Source organism: Eleutherodactylus coqui, chromosome 12, assembly GCF_035609145.1.
Source record: "Eleutherodactylus coqui strain aEleCoq1 chromosome 12, aEleCoq1.hap1, whole genome shotgun sequence".
Classification (NCBI taxonomy): Eukaryota; Metazoa; Chordata; class Amphibia; order Anura; family Eleutherodactylidae; genus Eleutherodactylus; species Eleutherodactylus coqui.
In genome coordinates, this window is record NC_089848.1 from 89,865,599 (window position 1) to 89,883,789 (window position 18,191).

General features: G+C 41.5%; 1 protein-coding gene across 2 annotated transcripts in view; it reads right to left on the reverse strand.

Moving 5' to 3' along the window:
* The window catches only part of VPS50 (VPS50 subunit of EARP/GARPII complex), a 185,871-nt gene that overhangs the window by 142,754 nt on the left and 24,926 nt on the right, over positions 1-18,191 (reverse strand). For both annotated transcript variants that reach the window (XM_066585550.1, XM_066585549.1), the window contains exons 3-5: positions 10,136-10,258; positions 5,932-6,003; positions 345-398 (exon numbers count right to left, since the gene is read on the reverse strand). In XM_066585550.1, coding sequence (XP_066441647.1) covers positions 345-398; positions 5,932-6,003; positions 10,136-10,258 — 249 coding nt within the window. The remainder of the gene's footprint in view (positions 1-344; positions 399-5,931; positions 6,004-10,135; positions 10,259-18,191) is intronic.

Consider the following 18,191-nt stretch of genomic DNA (forward strand, 5'->3'; position numbering starts at 1 on the left):
ATATAGAGGGGCTGTCGGCTCTCCAGTGTGGTGTAGTATATAGAGGAGCTGTCGGCTCTTCTTTGTGGTGTAGTATATAGAGGGGCTGTCAGCTCTTCTTTGTGGTGTAGTATATAGAGGAGCTGTCGGCTCTCCCGTGTGGTGTCATGAGGAATAGAAGAAATACTAACAAGCTCGTTTTAATACAAAGAACATAATACTACAGGCTGGTAAAACAGACAATATAAGGCAGCACATCTAGAACACAAGCCACAAGCTAATGACAAATGCACATGTATCATCTTTCTAAATTAAAGTACCAGTAATAGAACAGCAGACGTGGGGGGGGGGGGGGGGGGTCTTACCTTCACATAGGAGGGCTGCTTTTCTAAAATGAGATCTGCTACTTTTCTGGAAACCTAAAACAATTTGAACATGAAATACAGATTAGAAATATTCAGTTAAACAAATAATATTGTTGGCGCCGGATGACAAATATAAGCTACATTTTACTTTTGGTTTCTTCATAAAATCGAAGGAAGGAACTAAATTTGTCCCTTTTTTTTCAACAATACCTTTTATTGAGTTTTAGAAATTACATAAGTAAAACAAAGGTAGAATAAGATACATTACAGTTACATTGTATCAGAACACTGTAGTTCATAATCGCGGGATTAAGGAAGAGAAAAAGAACCATGCCGAGTGGTTCCCGCTATTATTGTACCTTGTCTTCACCCTGCCTATACTGTGGTTCCTTAGGCCTCCCTCACACAGGGCGTTTTATACAGCGTTTAGCGCTGCCTTTACAGCCCAGCGCTAAACGCTGTACAACGCTCCAATTCATTTTAATGGGGCTGCTCAGACAGAACTGAAAACGCAGCGCCTCCCAACGCTGCACTTTGACAGCGATGCAAGTTCTATTTTTGGCCGTTTTCAGCCCTGCGTCGCCCATTGAAATGAATGGGCAGCGGGCTTCTTTAGAATGGCAGAAGGGGTAAGTGGTGGGAGATCAGTTTTCCTGAATATTTTATGGAGTCCCAAATCCTAAGGGAATGGTTCAATATAGGGTTAGTGATCTAGATTTGCCCTTTTTATCTTACAACCTGTGACCTGCGTGGTAAGAAACTAAAACTCTCCCCACTTACAAGGTAGATGTCAGTTTTTCTACACTCTTTTACACCAAACTTACCCCTCCATTTCCCAAATCCCACTATTAAGTCCCATGTTAATCACTGGAGTGGCAAAAACGAAATTAACTCAAACATCTTGATACCACTATGTCCACCATTTATTGCTGCCCTGCAGTCTAGTAGAGTACAAAACATTTTGCATGCCTGGTCGTCATCAAGCACACTGTTTTTGGCGAGGACCTGACCCTGAGGACTCCCACTAATGAGCAGACCAAAGGAAAACTGTGAACCTTTGTTCTGATGACCAGCAGAGTTCTATAGGTTGGTTGTCAAAGGATTACACATTGATGGTCTATTGCCACACAACCCCTTTAAGCCCTTCCAGACTAAATAAGGGACATAACTCAGACTGCAGCCATATACCCACTTAGATGCTGCGGTTACTGGTGATGTCAGCATCCAAGTGGTTACCGTAGGGTGGGTCCCCTATCACCCCATCAACAAACCCATCCTTCCATAATGCGATCATGGGGTGCTGATGGATTGCCATTGCAACCAGGAGCCGAGTGTAGGGCTTTATAGACAGCAAAGGAAAGTACAGTATACTGCAATTCAGAAGTAATGCAGTATTTGTAAATCCCCGCCTCCGGGAAGCGCTGCCTCTAACTGGTTGAGCGCCCTCAGCCAATCAGAGCCAGTGCTCTGGTCTTCAAAAATTTACATGCCAAAACTAAAGTGGTTTCCCTGCATTTTTTTGCAGCTATTTCTCATAGTGTAAAGCTATAACAAACATATTGATACATAAAATTACAAAAAAACTACCATAAATATAAAAAAAATATATGAGACTAATGTCATGTTAGTGGCAGCAGAACGATCAAGGTCCTGTACAAAGGGAAGGCAGCGCAAAAGCAAAACCACAAGTATGGAGTTATGATCTAATTCAATTTAGTAAAAGGTCACAGCCTGGCAGCGCGTTTCCAATCTACATGTGTCGTCGTCTTCCTAAAACACAAGACGCAACTTATTGACTTTGCAGAAATAAGGAAAACCATTTAGAAGGAAAGCAGCGCAGCTCTGGAATCCAATAAGGGGAATAATTGCAGAAAGCTTTCCTTTTGGATCTCGCAGGGAATAGACTCACAATGGAGACAATGATATTTATTGGCAGGTTTGCATTATAAATGACATTCTTAAAGAGACATCGCCGCTTTCTGATCCATTCTCTCAAGCTTTCAAAGCTTAATCTCATGTAAGTGTCACATCACATTATAAGACACTTCATTCTAATATCCAGAACGGTCATGACCAATTCATACCCTTCATAATGTACCCAGCACTGCAACCAGATTACTAGGGGTACCGCTCAGGAAAAAAGGGATCAGAGACATGCAACAGTCTAGATTACCTATACTTAAAGAGGACTTGTCACATCCTCACATCAATGGTGCCAGCTACATAGCTTTACAGCCGCTGCTCCATGGTCACTAGCACCCTTTTTTTTTTTTAACATTCACCCATATTCCGCTATTCTGGCTAGTCTTAGATTTAGCTTCCAGTGCTTTGAATGTGTCAAGTGGGCGGTTCTCACTAATCCCTATTAATCGGTGATGTCATTTGACTGATGATGAGAAGTCCACCGCCACTTGACACATTGAATGCCCTTGGAGCATTAGTATACCCAAGTCTTTTTCACATGTGCTGCTTGGCCAATTCCCTCCCATCCCGTATATGCTTTCTTCATTTTTTGACGATGAAAGGCAGTTTTTAACAACAAAACCTGGGAGGCGGCATTTAAATTTGCACCTAAAGCAACTAGAGGCTCAGGAATACTTGAGGTTTACATTAAAGTTGTTACGCACTGGTATTTGACTCCAGTCGCTCTTAAGAATAGGGGTTTGTGCAAGGATGACGATTGCTGGAGGAATTGTGGCCATAAGGGATTTCGGCTTCATATCTTTTACGACTGTCCGTGCTTAACAACATACTGGAAGGAAGTATTTCTCATGATCCCAAATATCTGAAACCTTTACACTGATAGATGGCCTGAGTCTGCTCTTCTTCATTTACACATGGAAGGGATACCTGGCGCGCTTAGAAAGAGGATAGGTCAGATTTTTATGGCTGCGTCCTTTCAATAGCCAAACAGTGTAAAAATACGATGCCTCCGAGAATAGAAGGTCTCTGTAACTTGCCGATATCACATGCATCCATGGAGAAACGGATGGCAATCCGCTGTGATAATTTTTTGAAATATCAAGAAATGTGGAATACTTGGCTTTCAAGGTATGCTAAATAGATGCACAAAGAGCAAATTTTGGTTATTATTGTTTTATGTGGAGTTTTGTGGTGTGTGGTTTGTATTGCATTAGGCCGGCTTCACACGGCAGTGACGGGCTCCGTCACGGAATTCACGGAAGTCACGGCGCCCCCCCCAGAGACCCCAATACTTACCTCCAGATCTGGCGTTCCACGTCCTGCGTGACGCTTTGTCGCGCATGCGCAATAGAGTGCGTGATGCGCCACAGCATCATATGATGCGCCGGCCGCATCATATGACACGCCAACAGCGTCACATGACGCGGCAGCTGCGTCATATGACATGGCTGGCGGTAGGCGGGGAAGTGGTTTTACGCTATCTTCCGCTGTGCTACAGCAGAAGATAGCGTGATGGACGGCTTCCATTGACTGCAATGGAAGCCGTCTGCGCGGACACCCGCAGCAAATAGAGCATGCCGTGGGTGAGGACGGGTGATTTTACGGTGCGGAATTCCAGGCAATGCAATGCAGTGGATTTCCGCCGCGTAATACGCGTCGGAAATCCGTCCGTGGGAAGGAACTCTTAAAAAGGAAAAAAAATTTGCAACTTAGATAATATCTTGAAATGACTCTGTAATTGCCATTACGATTTCTAACAGTTTATATACGCTGTATGTAATAGTTTTCAATCTTTCCGAGTTGTCCTGTACAAGATAAAAATGTTCTAAAGAAATGTACATCAGATCCGACCTGGCATTCATTTCGGATATAATTCACCCTAATTTCTGTTGCCAAATTATACATTAATCTGTTGGTCCATGGTGGCCATGCCCCTTCCTGACAAGCCATGCTGCCTTTTCTAAAAATTAGTGGACAGGGGCGCAACAGCAAAAAGAAACATTTTTGCTCAACTTCCAAAAATGTGTGACCTTTTATACCAAAAGCAGTCATAAAATCTTTCATGCATGAACGTCCACTATAATTGTAACAATACGGTACCCCAAGGAAGCTTGGGGCAAAACACATGTCGGGGGGGCAGATGGTAAGGTGGGCTTTATGCAATACGTTCTGCTGCTTATATGTATAGATTCAATGCCTTGTAATGCTTGAGGTTTCATTTTATACGATTAAATGTTTGTTGATATATAATTTTGCATACATGCATTTTTTAAGCATATATTTAATTCTATGGACTAGATATGTTGTAGGTAGAGATGAGCGAGCGTACTCGCTAAGGCAAACTACTCGAGCAAGTAGTGCCTTAGGCGAGTACCGTCCCGCTCGTCTCTAAAGATTCGGGTGCCGGCAAAGGAGAACGGCGAGTTGCGGGAATGAGCAGGGGGGGGGGGCAAGGGGAGAGAGTGAGAGATCTCCCCCCCCCCCCCCCCGTTCCTCCCCACCGCTCCCTGACCCCTGCTGGCACCCGAATCTTTAGAAACGAGCGGGCAGGTACTCGCATAAGCCACTACTCGCTCGAGTAGTTTGCCTTTCCGAGTACGCTCGCTCATCTCTAGTTGTAGGCCCTCCTTCTGCCTGTCTGCTGCACATTGGAGACTCATCTCTGTTGTATTGTAACATCTTCCTAATTGTAATGAATAAAATATAGAAAAGGTTTTTTTAAGGAAGCTTTGCTTGCTGAGCTATTATTTTTGGATTGATTGTGCGGCAAAGCGTGTGCTGCTGGTTGTGAGATACAGCCACAATTTACTACATTACCCTATAATTCTAGGTAAATAAAGCACTTTAATAGTTATCACATTGGCTATCATATCACAAGTTGTCTCAAAGTGCTCTGGTCATAAAAAGGAAAAATTAACTAAAAACCTGATTAAAAAGAAAAACTTGCAGCACTCATGTGGTGCACTGGGGTAGGGGGAAGTGGTGCTGCAGGAGAAAAAGGGGAAAAAGATAGCGTGTCTGACCTAAGTCCCAGGCCTCTCTCTAGCAAAGCCAGAAACCTACTACACACTGGTGAGGGGCAAACACCCCGAAATAGCTGTCTGTGCATAGTATTCTGGCTGTGCTTTCAATTCCCAGTCATTGTTACAAGGCTTGAATAAAGAGTCTAACATTGATCTGAAGGAATGCTGCCTTCAAATAGGCGGCGCTGTGGAGGTATTGTTCCATCTCCCTTATTTGCATATACGCCAAAAGGTTCAAAATGTAAAGAAACAGAATCCTTAAATGCATTTCTGAAGCTGAAGATTTGATTGTATCTCAAGGTTTGTCTCCCTTTCTCCGTCTGACACAGTATTAGTTAGTGGAAGGTAAGCTCAGTGCTTTCCTGTTCCGCAGCATCTCCTGGGCTCAGAGATTGGGATATCGTTTGACATGTAAATTTCTGGATATCCATTAAGAACTGTAAAGTCCAGGTGGGCTTTATGGAGTGCTCCGCCACTGATGCCCCCACAGCTCTACATTGATAAAGCTGCATACTCTGTGCCATCGTCTCTCCCCAGTGTATAAAGCACGGCAGGATTATAGCCTGCCTAATAATAGCTCAATTCTAACTGGAGAGCCGTGTAACACAAAATGAATACATACAAGGAAACACCGCACTTACTGCAGCCTGCTGCCTCTTCAACTTCTCTCTGTATTCCTCAATCTCATGCAGTGTCAGAACTGGGGGCAACTTCTGCAGAGAGAGACACAAGCAACACCATAATAATCCAAAATCATATTAATCAGGGACAAACTTCAGAATATCAAGAACATTACAAAAATACAGCACTCAGATCCAACACAAAACGTTATATATATCGAAGTATATTTGTCTACGGGGGACACTGCTGTGAATATGCACAGGTAGCAATATAATAGTTATATTCCTTGTACATAGAAGGCAGTATTATAGTAGTTATATTCTTGTACATAGGAGACAGTATTATAGTAGTTATATTCTTGTACATAGGGGGCAGTATTATAGTAGTTATATTCTTGTACATAGGGGTCAGTATTATAGTAGTTATATTCTTGTACATAGGGAGCAGTATTATAGTAGTTATATTCTTGTACATAGAGGGCAGTATTATAGTAGTTATATTCTTGTACATAGGAGGCAGTATTATAGTAGTTATATTCTTGTACATAGGGGGCAGTATTATAGTAGTTATATTCTTGTACATAGGTGGGCAGTATTATAGTAGTTATATTCTTGTACATAGGAGGTAGTATTGTAGTAGTTATATTCTTGTATATAGGGAGCAGTATTATAGTAGTTATATTCTTGTACATAGGGGCAGTATTATAGTAGTTATATTCTTGTACATAGGAGGTAGTATTACAGTAGTTATATTCTTGTACATAGGAGGTAGTATTGTAGTAGTTATATTCTTGTATATAGGGGGCAGTATTATAGTAGTTATATTCTTGTACATAGGGGCAGTATTATACTAGTTATATTCTTGTACATAGGGGGCAGTATTACAGTAGTTATATTCTTGTACATAGGAGGTAGTATTGTAGTAGTTATATTCTTGTATATAGGGGGCAGTATTATAGTAGTTATATTCTTGTACATAGGGGGGCAGTATTATAGTAGTTATATTCTTGTACATAGGTGGGCAGTATTATAGTAGTTATATTCTTGTGCATAGGGGCAGTATTATAGTAGTTATATTCTTGTACATAGGAGCCAGTATTATAGTAGTTATATTCTTGTACATAGAGAGCAGTATTACAGTAGTTATATTCTTGTACATAGGGGACAGTATTGTAGTAGTTATATTCCTGCACATAGGGGGCAGTATTACAGTAGTTATATTCTTGTACATAGGAGCAGTATTATAGTAGTTATATGCTTGTACATAGGGGGTAGTATTATAGTAGTTATATTCTTGTACATAGGAGCAGTATTATAGTAGTTAGATTCTTGTACATACGGGGGCAGTATTATAGTAGTTATATTCTTGTACATAGGAGCAGTATTATAGTAGTTATATTCTTGTACATAGAGAGCAGTATTATAGTAGCTATATTCTTGTGCATAGGGGCAGTATTATAGTAGTTATATTCTTGTACATAGGGGGCAGTATTATAGTAGTTATATTCTTGTACATAGGGGGCAGTATTATAGTAGTTATATTCTTATACATAGGGGGCAGTATTATAGTAGTTATATTCTTGTACATAGGAGCCAGTATTATAGTAGTTATATTCTTGTACATAGGGAGCAGTATTATAGTAGTTATATTCTTGTACATAGGAGGCAATATTATAGTAGTTATATTCTTGAACATAGGGGCAGTATTATAGTAGTTATATTCTTGTACATAGGAGCCAGTATTATAGTAGTTATATTCTTGTACAGAGAGAGCAGTATTATAGTAGTTATATTCTTGTACATAGGGGGCAATATTATAGTAGTTATATATTTGTACATAGGAGCAATATAATAGGAGTTATATTCTTGTACATAGGGTGCAGTATTATAGTATTTATATTCCTGTACACAGGGGGCAGTATTATAGTAGTTATATTCATGTACATAGGGGGTAGTACTATAGTAGTTATATTCTTGTACACAGGGGGCAGTATTATAGTAGTTATATTCTTGTACATCGGAGGCAGTATTATAGTAGTTATATTCTTGTACATAGGAGGCAGTATTATAGTAATTATATTCTTGTACATAGGAGCAGTATTATAGTAGCTATATTCTTGTACATAGGAGGCATTATTATAGTAGTTATGTTCTTGTACATAGGATGCAGTATTAGTAGTTATATTCTTGTATATAGGGGGCAGTATTATAGTAGTTATATTCTTGTACATAGGGGGCAGTAATATAGTAGCTATATTTTTGTACATAGGAGGCATTATTATAGTAGTTATGCTCTTGTAAATAGGATGCAGTATTAGTAGTTATATTCTTGTATATAGGGGCAGTATTATAGTAGTTATATTCTTGTACATAGGGGCAGTATTATAGTAGTTATATTCTTGTACATAGGGGGCAGTATTATAGTAGTTACATTTTTGTACATAGGAGGCAGTATTATAGTAGTTATATCCTTGTACATAGGAGGCAGTATTATAGTAGTTATATTCTTGCACATAGGAGGCAGTATTATAGTAGTTATATTCTTGTACATAGGAGGCAGTATTATAGTAGTTATATTCTTGTACATAGGAGGCAGTATTATAGTAGTTATATTCTTGTACATAAGGGGCAGTATTATAGTAGTTATATTCTTGTACATAGGGGGCAGTATTATAGTAGTTATATCCTTGTACATAGGGGGCAGTATTATAGTAGTTATATCCTTGTACATAAAATCACAGAGGTGAGGGGAAAAAAACAAAGACATTATTCACAGAAAAAGCCAAAAATACAATACCTGAAGGTCTGCAAAGCAGACACGGTCGCCATAGGCACGATCGCCATAAGGCAGGCACAATCGCCATAGGGCAGGCGCAATGGCCGTAAGCCCTGGAGATATGTAGTCAGCCAGACAATAAAGTGGAGGAGCAGCTTGTACATAGGGGGCAGTATTATAGTAGTTATATTCTTGTACACAGGAGCAGTATTATAGTAGTTATATTCTTGTGCATAGGGGGCAGTATTATAGTAGTTATATTCTTGTGCATATGGGGCAGTATTATAGTAGTTATCTTCTTGTACACAGGAGCAGTATTACAGTAGTTATATTCTTGTACATAGGAGGCAGTATTATAGTAGTTATATGCTTGTACATAGGGGGCAGTATTATAGTAGTTATCTTCTTGTACATAGGAGGCAGTATTATAGTAGTTATCTTCTTGTACACAGGAGCAGTATTACAGTAGTTATATTCTTGTACATAGGAGGCAGTATTATAGTAGTTATATTCTTGTGCATACGGGGCAGTATTATAGTAGTTATATTCTTGTACATAGGAGGCAGTATTATAGTAGTTATATTCTTGTGCATACGGGGCAGTATTATAGTAGTTATATTCTTGTACATACGGGCCAGTATTATAGTAGTTATATTCTTGTACATAGGAGGCAGTATTATAGTAGTTATATGCTTGTACATAGGAGGCAGTATTATAGTAGTTATATTCTTGTACATAGGGGGCAGTATTATAGTAGTTATATTCTTGTACATGGGAGACAGTATTATAATAGTTATATTCTTGTACATAGGGGGCAGTATTACAGTAGTTATATTCTTGTACATAGGGAGCAGTATTATAGTAGTTATATTTTTGTACATAGGGGGCAGCATTATAGTAGTTATATTCTTGTAAATAGGGAGCAGTATTACAGTAGTTATATTCTTGTACATAGGAGGCAGTATTATAGTAGTTATATGCTTGTACATAGGGGGCAGTATTATAGTAGTTATATTCTTGTACATAGGAGCCAGTATTACAGTAGTTATATTTTTGTACATAGGGGGCAGTATTATAGTAGTTATATTTTTGTACATAGGGGGCAGTATTATAGTAGTTATATTCTTCTACATAGGGGGCAGTATTATAGTAGTTATATTTTTGTACATAGGGAGCAGTATTATAGTAGTTATATTCTTGTACATAGGGGGCAGTATTATAGTAGTTATATTCCTGTACACAGGAAGCAGCATTAGAGTAGTTATATTATTGTTGAGGGGGACTTTTTCTACTTGCTTTATTTTCTCCATATATTGAAGTTTTATGAAGTAGTAGTTGTATCCTTAGGGTGACATTTACAAAACAGAAATGTTTATGTAAAAATATCATCTAACGAACGCGAATATCTGTTAACTATATGACCATGTTTATTATATAGCTGTTGCTCACCTCAAGCTCATACTTCACAATGTCAAGAGAGTCATTTGAAAAATAGATCTCTTCAATGCTGTTGATGAGCTCTTGCTCGGCTAGAGGATCAGTTGCCTGTTCCCGGGGCTCTCGCTGCTCCTCCTGTAAAAATAAAAGACACAAACAAACAGAAATAATGAAGCTTGGAAATGATGCGTCTATGGAGAATAAAGGAAGGCAGAACGGCATTATACCAAGGAAATACAAAAGTGATAGAATACAACATCCTCAATGCTTTTCTATGCCAGAAAATAAGACTGCCGGGGACAGAAACCGTGTGAGATAGAGACAACAAGACATCTCCATCGCACGTACGGAATCCTATAATTCCTCCCCAGTTTCCATTCCTTAGCTGTTTTCTGCATAGACAGCAGAAACGAGATGAAGCTGGACAGAAAATCGAAGCTTGAGAAAAGCTCAAGAGATGGCATCCTAGAATATCTCAATAAATATAAACGTATAACTCCATATCAGCCTGGGTTTATGGGGCATTGGTCAAACTAATCCGATCAGCGTCTATGGAGAGATACGTTGAAGGCCGGACCGAGGGCAAGGCTGTGGACGCTGTGTATTAAACGTGCTTGATACTGTGCCGCATAACAGGTTGGCATATAATAGAAGGATGCTGGCACTGGGGAAAATGTGTCTAACAGGGAATACACTGGCTGCGTGATAGAAAACAAAGGGTAGGGATTAGAGATGAGGGAACGTGCTCGTTTAGAGCAATTACTCGATTGAGCAATTACTCGATTGGGCACATAAATGCAGTTGAAGTTTAACATGGATAAGTGTAAGATATATATTATTTGGGGCAAGGAAACAAACTCTACAATTATGCATTAGAGTAGTATTCTCAAGACTGACTTATCACCTATCCCATGTCTCCCTCTCCTTCTCACTGCACCCGCTGTCAGGACTCAAACCTGGGACCTCCTCCTGTGCTCCAGACTGTTTCTCTCGCCAGTGAACTATCCAGCTTGCTGGACAAGCTCCTCTGCCGATCCTAGCATCGTCCTTGCTCCCATTAACCCTTTGCAATCCAATTTTGGATTCAGAGTTTCCTAGGGGGCTTTTTCTTTCTGCCATTATACAATGGCACCATCTGCTGGCTAGAGCCAGTACTGCGGTATGGGATATGCCGGAGAGGTCCCCCCAACAACGGAGCGGCCAGTAATCTACAGTAAGAATACCCTGCTAGATGTCTTCCGACATCAGATCTGTACAGCCTTGAATCAGAACGTCTTTAGACGTCAGATAGTGGATTGGAAAGGGTTAAATCCACTTCCTGTCAACCTGTCCTGGCCCCACCTCTAATCATGTTCACTATAAAAGCCTGAAACTACCAGCGTGTAATTATTGTGCTCTAAGCCTTGATCAAGATTCACTCCTTACTACTCCTCTGCTCTCAAACTGAGACCTCCTAATACAGACTTCCAGCTTCCCTTGTGACAACGCTACCTGTCTCCTCCATCTGTACCGCAACACGAGATCTCCTGATACAGATTTCTGGCTTCCCTTCTGACAAAACGCCCTGCTTCCTCCATTTGTACCGTGACATGAGACCTCCCGTTGCTGACTCCTGGCTCATCCCAGGCTACTCTCCAGACCTGAGGCTGCTACGCTTGAGGCTCCAACCTAGTGCCTGAATCCGCTACACCCCCATAGTAAGGAGTAGACAGAATGAAGACGTGGTCACACATGTGCAGTGCCACTCCATTCATCTGCTATGAGGCTACCATAGAAAGTTGAGCGCTTGTACTCCGCTATTTCCATCAGCCCAATTGAAATGAATATAGCAGCACCATGCATGCTCATCCGCCACGCCATTCAATCTCCAGTGAGGAGGAGAGACGGACACAGGATACTTGTTTCCAGGATCAGTAGGGGTCTCAGCAGTGAGTCTATGGATAGGTAATAAAAGTTAATTTTGGAATAACCCCTTTAAATAATAAAACCCTGTTTAAAACTGCCATTAAAAAGACTTGGAGATATTGTAGGAACAGTAAACTCAATCTTAATGACCAGTGTCAGGTAGCTGCTGCCAAGGCAAATAAAATCATGGGATTCAGCAGAAGAGGTATAGATAACAAGAACATAGGTTTGCCTTTCTGTAAATCACTAGTCAGACCACACATGGAATATTGTGTGCAGTTTTGGGTACTGGGATATATGGAGGACATAGCTGAACTAGAGAGGGTGCAGAAGTGGGCGACCAAGGTAATTAAGGAAATAGGTGGATTGGACAAAACAGATTACTGAACCGGAAGTTATTCCATCTGGGGAAAAAAAAAACAACTTGGGGGTGATCTAACTAAAAGGTACAACTAAATGAATGGGTAGTACAGAGATGACACAAATGATCTTTCAAACCTCAGCCTGTAACTATGACAAGAGGTCATCTCTACATCTACAGCAAAGTAGGTTTTATCATCATCGCAGACAGGGATTCTTTACTGTAAAAGTAGTGATACGATGGAAGTCTCTGACACATGATGTTGTGATGCCTAATTCAAGAGGGGCCTGGATGTCTATGGGCACTAGATTCTGGAGATGGGACACATCCAGGGAATTAGTGTAATGGCAATTGCAGGTGGTAGGGAATGTTACTTCCAATATGGAGCAATCAGATTCCACCTCATTACGTTTTTGGCTTCCTCTGGATCCACACATTAGATTTAAATCTTTGACTTGAAGGATTGGTTTCTTTCTTCAACCATGATTTTGTGCATCGTGATAACTAGACATATTATAATACTGGAAATGAAGTTATTAAGGCTGTACCACAAGCAAAGGTTATCAGTGGAGGTCCGACCGCTGGGACCTCAACCAATGCCAAGAATGGAGGACCTGTGACCCCCATCCTCCTTACTGCAGAGCACAGTGAGAAGACTGAATAGAGCCTTGGTCGTGCAGGGGCGCTGCCGCTCCATTCATTTTCAATAAGACTGACGGCGATAGCTCAGCGGCAAGTGTTTGGGCAAGTGTATTTCCGTTAGCCCCACGAAATGAATGGAGAGCTGACTGTGCATGCTCAGCCAGTGCTCCATTCATTCTGACATCACTGTATGGGGTGAAGTAACGGGTAGACGGGTACATGGGAATCGGTGAGAGTATCAGGAGTGAGACTCCCGCTCATCAGCAAGTGATCCAATATCCTGTGTATAGGGGATAACTTCCAATTCTGGTAAAACCCCTTTAACCCGTTCCAATCCACTGTCTGACTTCTTCCTACATTCTGATTGAAGCCTGTGCAGCTCCAATGTCAGAAGATATCCAGCAGGGTATTCTCACTATGTATTGCCGGCTGCTTTGTTGTCGGGGGGCCTCTCCGCCATGTCACATACTACAGTACTGGCTCTAGCCAGCAGATGGCGCCATTGTATAATGGCAGAAAGAGAAAACCCCCTAGGAAACCCTGAATCCAAAATTGGATTGCAAAGGGTTAACTTTCCAGAAAGTGTTAAAAGTCAAGTTAACATTAGTTATATGTGTACGTAACAAGGAAAAAGTCTCCCAAATATATAGAGAAGGAGAAAAATAAATAAATAAAAAGAGACCCGATGCTAGGCAACCTGTACATGTGTATGCAGCTGTGGTATTAACACCATCTGTGGCCTGCAATTTCCACTAGCGGTTGCCGCGGATCACTCTACGATCAAACAAAGTTTGGGTTTCTTTTTTTTTTTAAATGATAAGCCTAAAAGAAGAGAACTCCCGGCTGTGCACTTCATGTTGCCTAGTGACACACTAAATTATGATGTAAAGTCCCAAAGAGTTGCTAGTGGGAAAATCAGTAGGTGGAGACACAAGTGATTCATGTGCGTCCTTAACGCGTTCAGAAGCTGAACAGCGACTAATTGAGCAGCGGTGCCTGAGAAGCCGTTTTTCAAAGCTAGTCGTACTTGTTTGATTGCAATCTTATTTCTTTGTCAGCCAGCTAATAGAGCGGGAAGATAGAATGACATCCCCCAATGAACTGGCACACAGTCCGAAACCGGATGAGAATACCTAATGAGACGCAGCATCCTTTACCCTTGTGCAGCGTTTGGATGCGGACGCTATATAATATTTAATGCCCATACACAAATATATATATATATATATATATATATACATACACACATATAAATATATACACACACACATATAAATATATACATACACACACTGTCACACTGTGGCAATATCTGCATGGGGATGTTGGGGTCGGCGATGACACAGCAGCACGCTCAGTCCATGCAAAAGTCCGAATAACTTTACTTGCTTGACTTTTCAGCGGTAACAAGGAAATCCAGTGCAAACACATTGGCCACTGGCAGGACATACACTTAGTGCTATGAGAATAATAAACCCATCAGAGCGCTAACTAAACAATAGTATCTCAACAACTACTAATACAGTGGCCTGATTGGTTCATGAGCACCCTGGCTCAGCCAATCACAGCCAGCCCTTCCTGGAGGCGGAGATTTGTTCATGAGCCACTGGTTGACGAGCTCCATGTCTCAGCCAATTAGAGCCAGTGTTCGTTGAACAATGAGTGAATGAATGGCTGTAATTGGTTCATCGAGTGTCAGCAATGATTGGTTCATAAGCAACCTGGATCAGCCAATCACAGCCAGCCCTTCCTGGAGGCGGGGATTTTGATCCTCCGATCCAGGATGGTCTGGCATAAGACTGAAGGCAAATGCGGAGGTGAAGAGGAGACCCGCGCCGGAGAGGACAGCACTTCTGAGGTGATGGTTTTTTTTTGTTTATTTTTTACTCTAGCTAAGGCTTATTTTTGGGGTAGGGCTTATACTTCAAGCCGCCCTCCCCCCTCTCCCCTTACAGGTGGAGCTATAAAGTCGCGCGGCTTTGGAGCGCTACAAAATCACAAGTGCTGTAATACATTACTGCAGTTTGTTTATTTATGGAGTTTTGTATGTGATTTCTCATTGGCTGCAGAGGTCAGCTGGAAAATCTGAAGGACTGGAGATCATAGAGAGCTGCAAGCTGGAGAGCAATTCCAGTGGTACTCAGCCTTAAGGCAGACTTCATTACAGGAAGAGAGAGCTGCCAAAAAGAGTAAGGAGTCGTCTTGGGGATCCATGGAGAATCTGTGCCTGTCAGAGAGGGACAGTTAACCAAGAAAGAAGGCAGCTGGCGTTTGAGAAGCGCAGCTCCATAACGTGCCAGAATCAAACTGCCTGAGAGACCAAAAGCTGCAGGGACTACAGCTAAAGAGACGGCTACAAAAAATATTCACATCGTCCTGCAGCTCTGTGAATTGGGGTAACCTCAACAAACCTCTAAATACGCATACCTACATTACGGTACAAAACATGCTGCAGATGCGTAAGTGAGGTTGGCCCTCAGGAAAGGACCAGATGTGTGCAAACTAGTAGTGACTTAAACATAGGCCTGCTAGTTAAAATACGCGAGCCTAAGCCAAAACGAGAGGAACACATATTCATCTGCCAGTTGCGGACAAGTTATTGGACAACAGTTGCGTTACTTTTGGATTGTGTGCGGGTGACCGCCATTGCTGGGTTGAAACATTTGGTGGTACTGCCACGTGTTCTATAGTTAAAGTGTGTTGCTGATCTTTGTGATGTATAACAGATTGTTACGATACCCCACTCACAGTAGAGTTTAGCATACTCTTAGTTAGTCAGTTAGATAGTCTAACATTTCGGAATAACCGCATATTGCTTATCTATTACAGGAGCTTCTATGCTTAACTTCATCTCCAAGTTTGTCCAAATAAAAAATATTTTTTTTTGTAACCCTGGTGTCCACATCGTACTCCTATTCCTGTGTTGACGGCCCCTACTGCAACAACTTCACAGACCCTACGCGTTTCAACACCCTTCGCTTACTGCGGTCTCATCAGAGGTATAAAAAAATGATAAAATAGGTCAGCAGTTCCCAATAGAAATCTATAGGTGCACATTAAAACACGGCTGCAACATACAATAGAATCAGAAACCAAAAAACGGCAACAGCACTCATAATACATTTACTATCAGAGGTATACATACCTATAAATCAATACTCTAACCACATTAAATAATGCAAGGTTCTTGGTATATAATCTGATCAAATTACATTTGCCCATCTACCAACATCCAGATGATCAAGCTCTCAGATGGGTCTTAACGCTAACACCAGATGGGTACCTACCTCTCAGAATGGTCCTCTTTTAGGACTAAGTCTACAGGTAAAACTGGGGAAGGTAGGATACCATTTATGTGGTCCAGTAGGAGGGACAGAGGGTCACCTGGACGCTGGTAGATGGGCCAATGTAATTTGATCAAATTATATACCAAGAACCTTGCATTATTCATCAGAGGTATAATCCATCAAAAGGTAGCAGCTAAACATTATTATGATAGTAAACAAAAAAGTCATCCAGCCTTGATGGTAGGCTCGGCGCTTGGTAGAGAATCAACCCGACTTACCAAAGACACCGGGCTTTAAAGCCCCTCAGACTGCCCAACTCAAGGGGCTCGGTGATAGGCTGAGTAGGAAAACAACTAAATAAGAATTTTGTAAATGCTAAATGGCTTTTTTGTGCAGAACCATGTGACCTGCTGGCATAATGCTCTATTACACTATGGTGGCAGATTTAAAATGTAATTTCTGGTGACAGATTCCCTTAAACCTCTCAAGAGCGTGGCCCTTTTTTTCCAGCTTTAATTCTTCCTCCTCAATTTCAAAAACTCATAACTCTTTTATTTTTCTATTAATGTAGCTGTCTCGGGGCTTGTTTTCGCAGGATGAGTTGTATTTTTTCAGTAGTCCTATTTAATGTACCGTATAATGTACTAAAAAATATCTAAGTGGAGTGAAACAAATAAAAACGCAATTCCACCATCTTTGGGGGGGGGGGGGGGGGTCTTGTTTTTACGGTGAACACATTGCAGATAAAAAAGGCATGACAAGTTTTTTCTAAGGGTCAGTACAATTCCGATGATACCAAATTTATATAGTTTTCCCCTTCCCGTCTATTCCTGAGGCTCAAACCGTCTATAAATGAGATACGTGTCTGTGCATACAGATAATATTGTGTTTCCTCCTCATCCCAGCAACAGAAAATACACAGAAGGTCAACCCATTCTGTGAAAAACTAACATCTACGTATTGTACATACTCGAGTATTAGCCGACCCGGGTAGAAGTCGAGTCAATAAGTTTTACCACAAAAAAGGATGCTGCCCAAACTGCAGGCATGATGTTAAAGAGCAGGAGGAGCCAAGCAGATTGATATATAGTTTTATGGGGAAACATTCAGTAGAACTTGTATCACATTCATTTATATCACTGCACATTCTGAGCTGAACAGTCCAATGGGCGGAGCTATCAGTGATTGAGAGTCCTACACAGACAGCCGTCAATCACTGATGGGACCGCCCACTGGACTGAACGTTTCCCCATAAAACTATATATCAGTGCGCTCAGCTCCTCCTGCTCTACAACATTCCGTCTGCAGAATGGACGGAATGTTCGAGCTCACAAACTCGGTTTCAAAGGAACCTGTCACCTATAAGCATCATAAACCAGGCCACGGTACTTATAAAGATACGTCTGGGTGTAAGTTTTATACTTGCCAGGTTCCCTGTACCTGCGCTGTAAGTCAGCGGGCGGTCAGCCAGCTCTCCGCTATTCTCTCTGGCAGTGCGCACACATGGACTGAGTGAAGAATCATGCTGACTGACCGCCCGCCGACTTCCCAAGGAACAGGGCGCCACTTAAGTATAAAAATGATGCCCCGGACTCAGTGGGACCTCTCCTATAGGCACCATAACTTAGAAGGTTGCACCTTAAATTTTCTGGGCTCCAATGCAAAATCTACAACAGGGCCCCCACCCACCATGTGTCACTTATAAAATAATGATACCTTCTTCGGTGGCAGAGAATATTTTGGGCCCCACCAGGCACTAGGGTCCTGCTGGGACTGCTACCTCAGAACCCCTTAGGCTCTTTCCACACTAGCGTACATTAAGACGTGCGTGGTCCATGCTAATCCACGGACAACACACAGCTCCATTATAGCT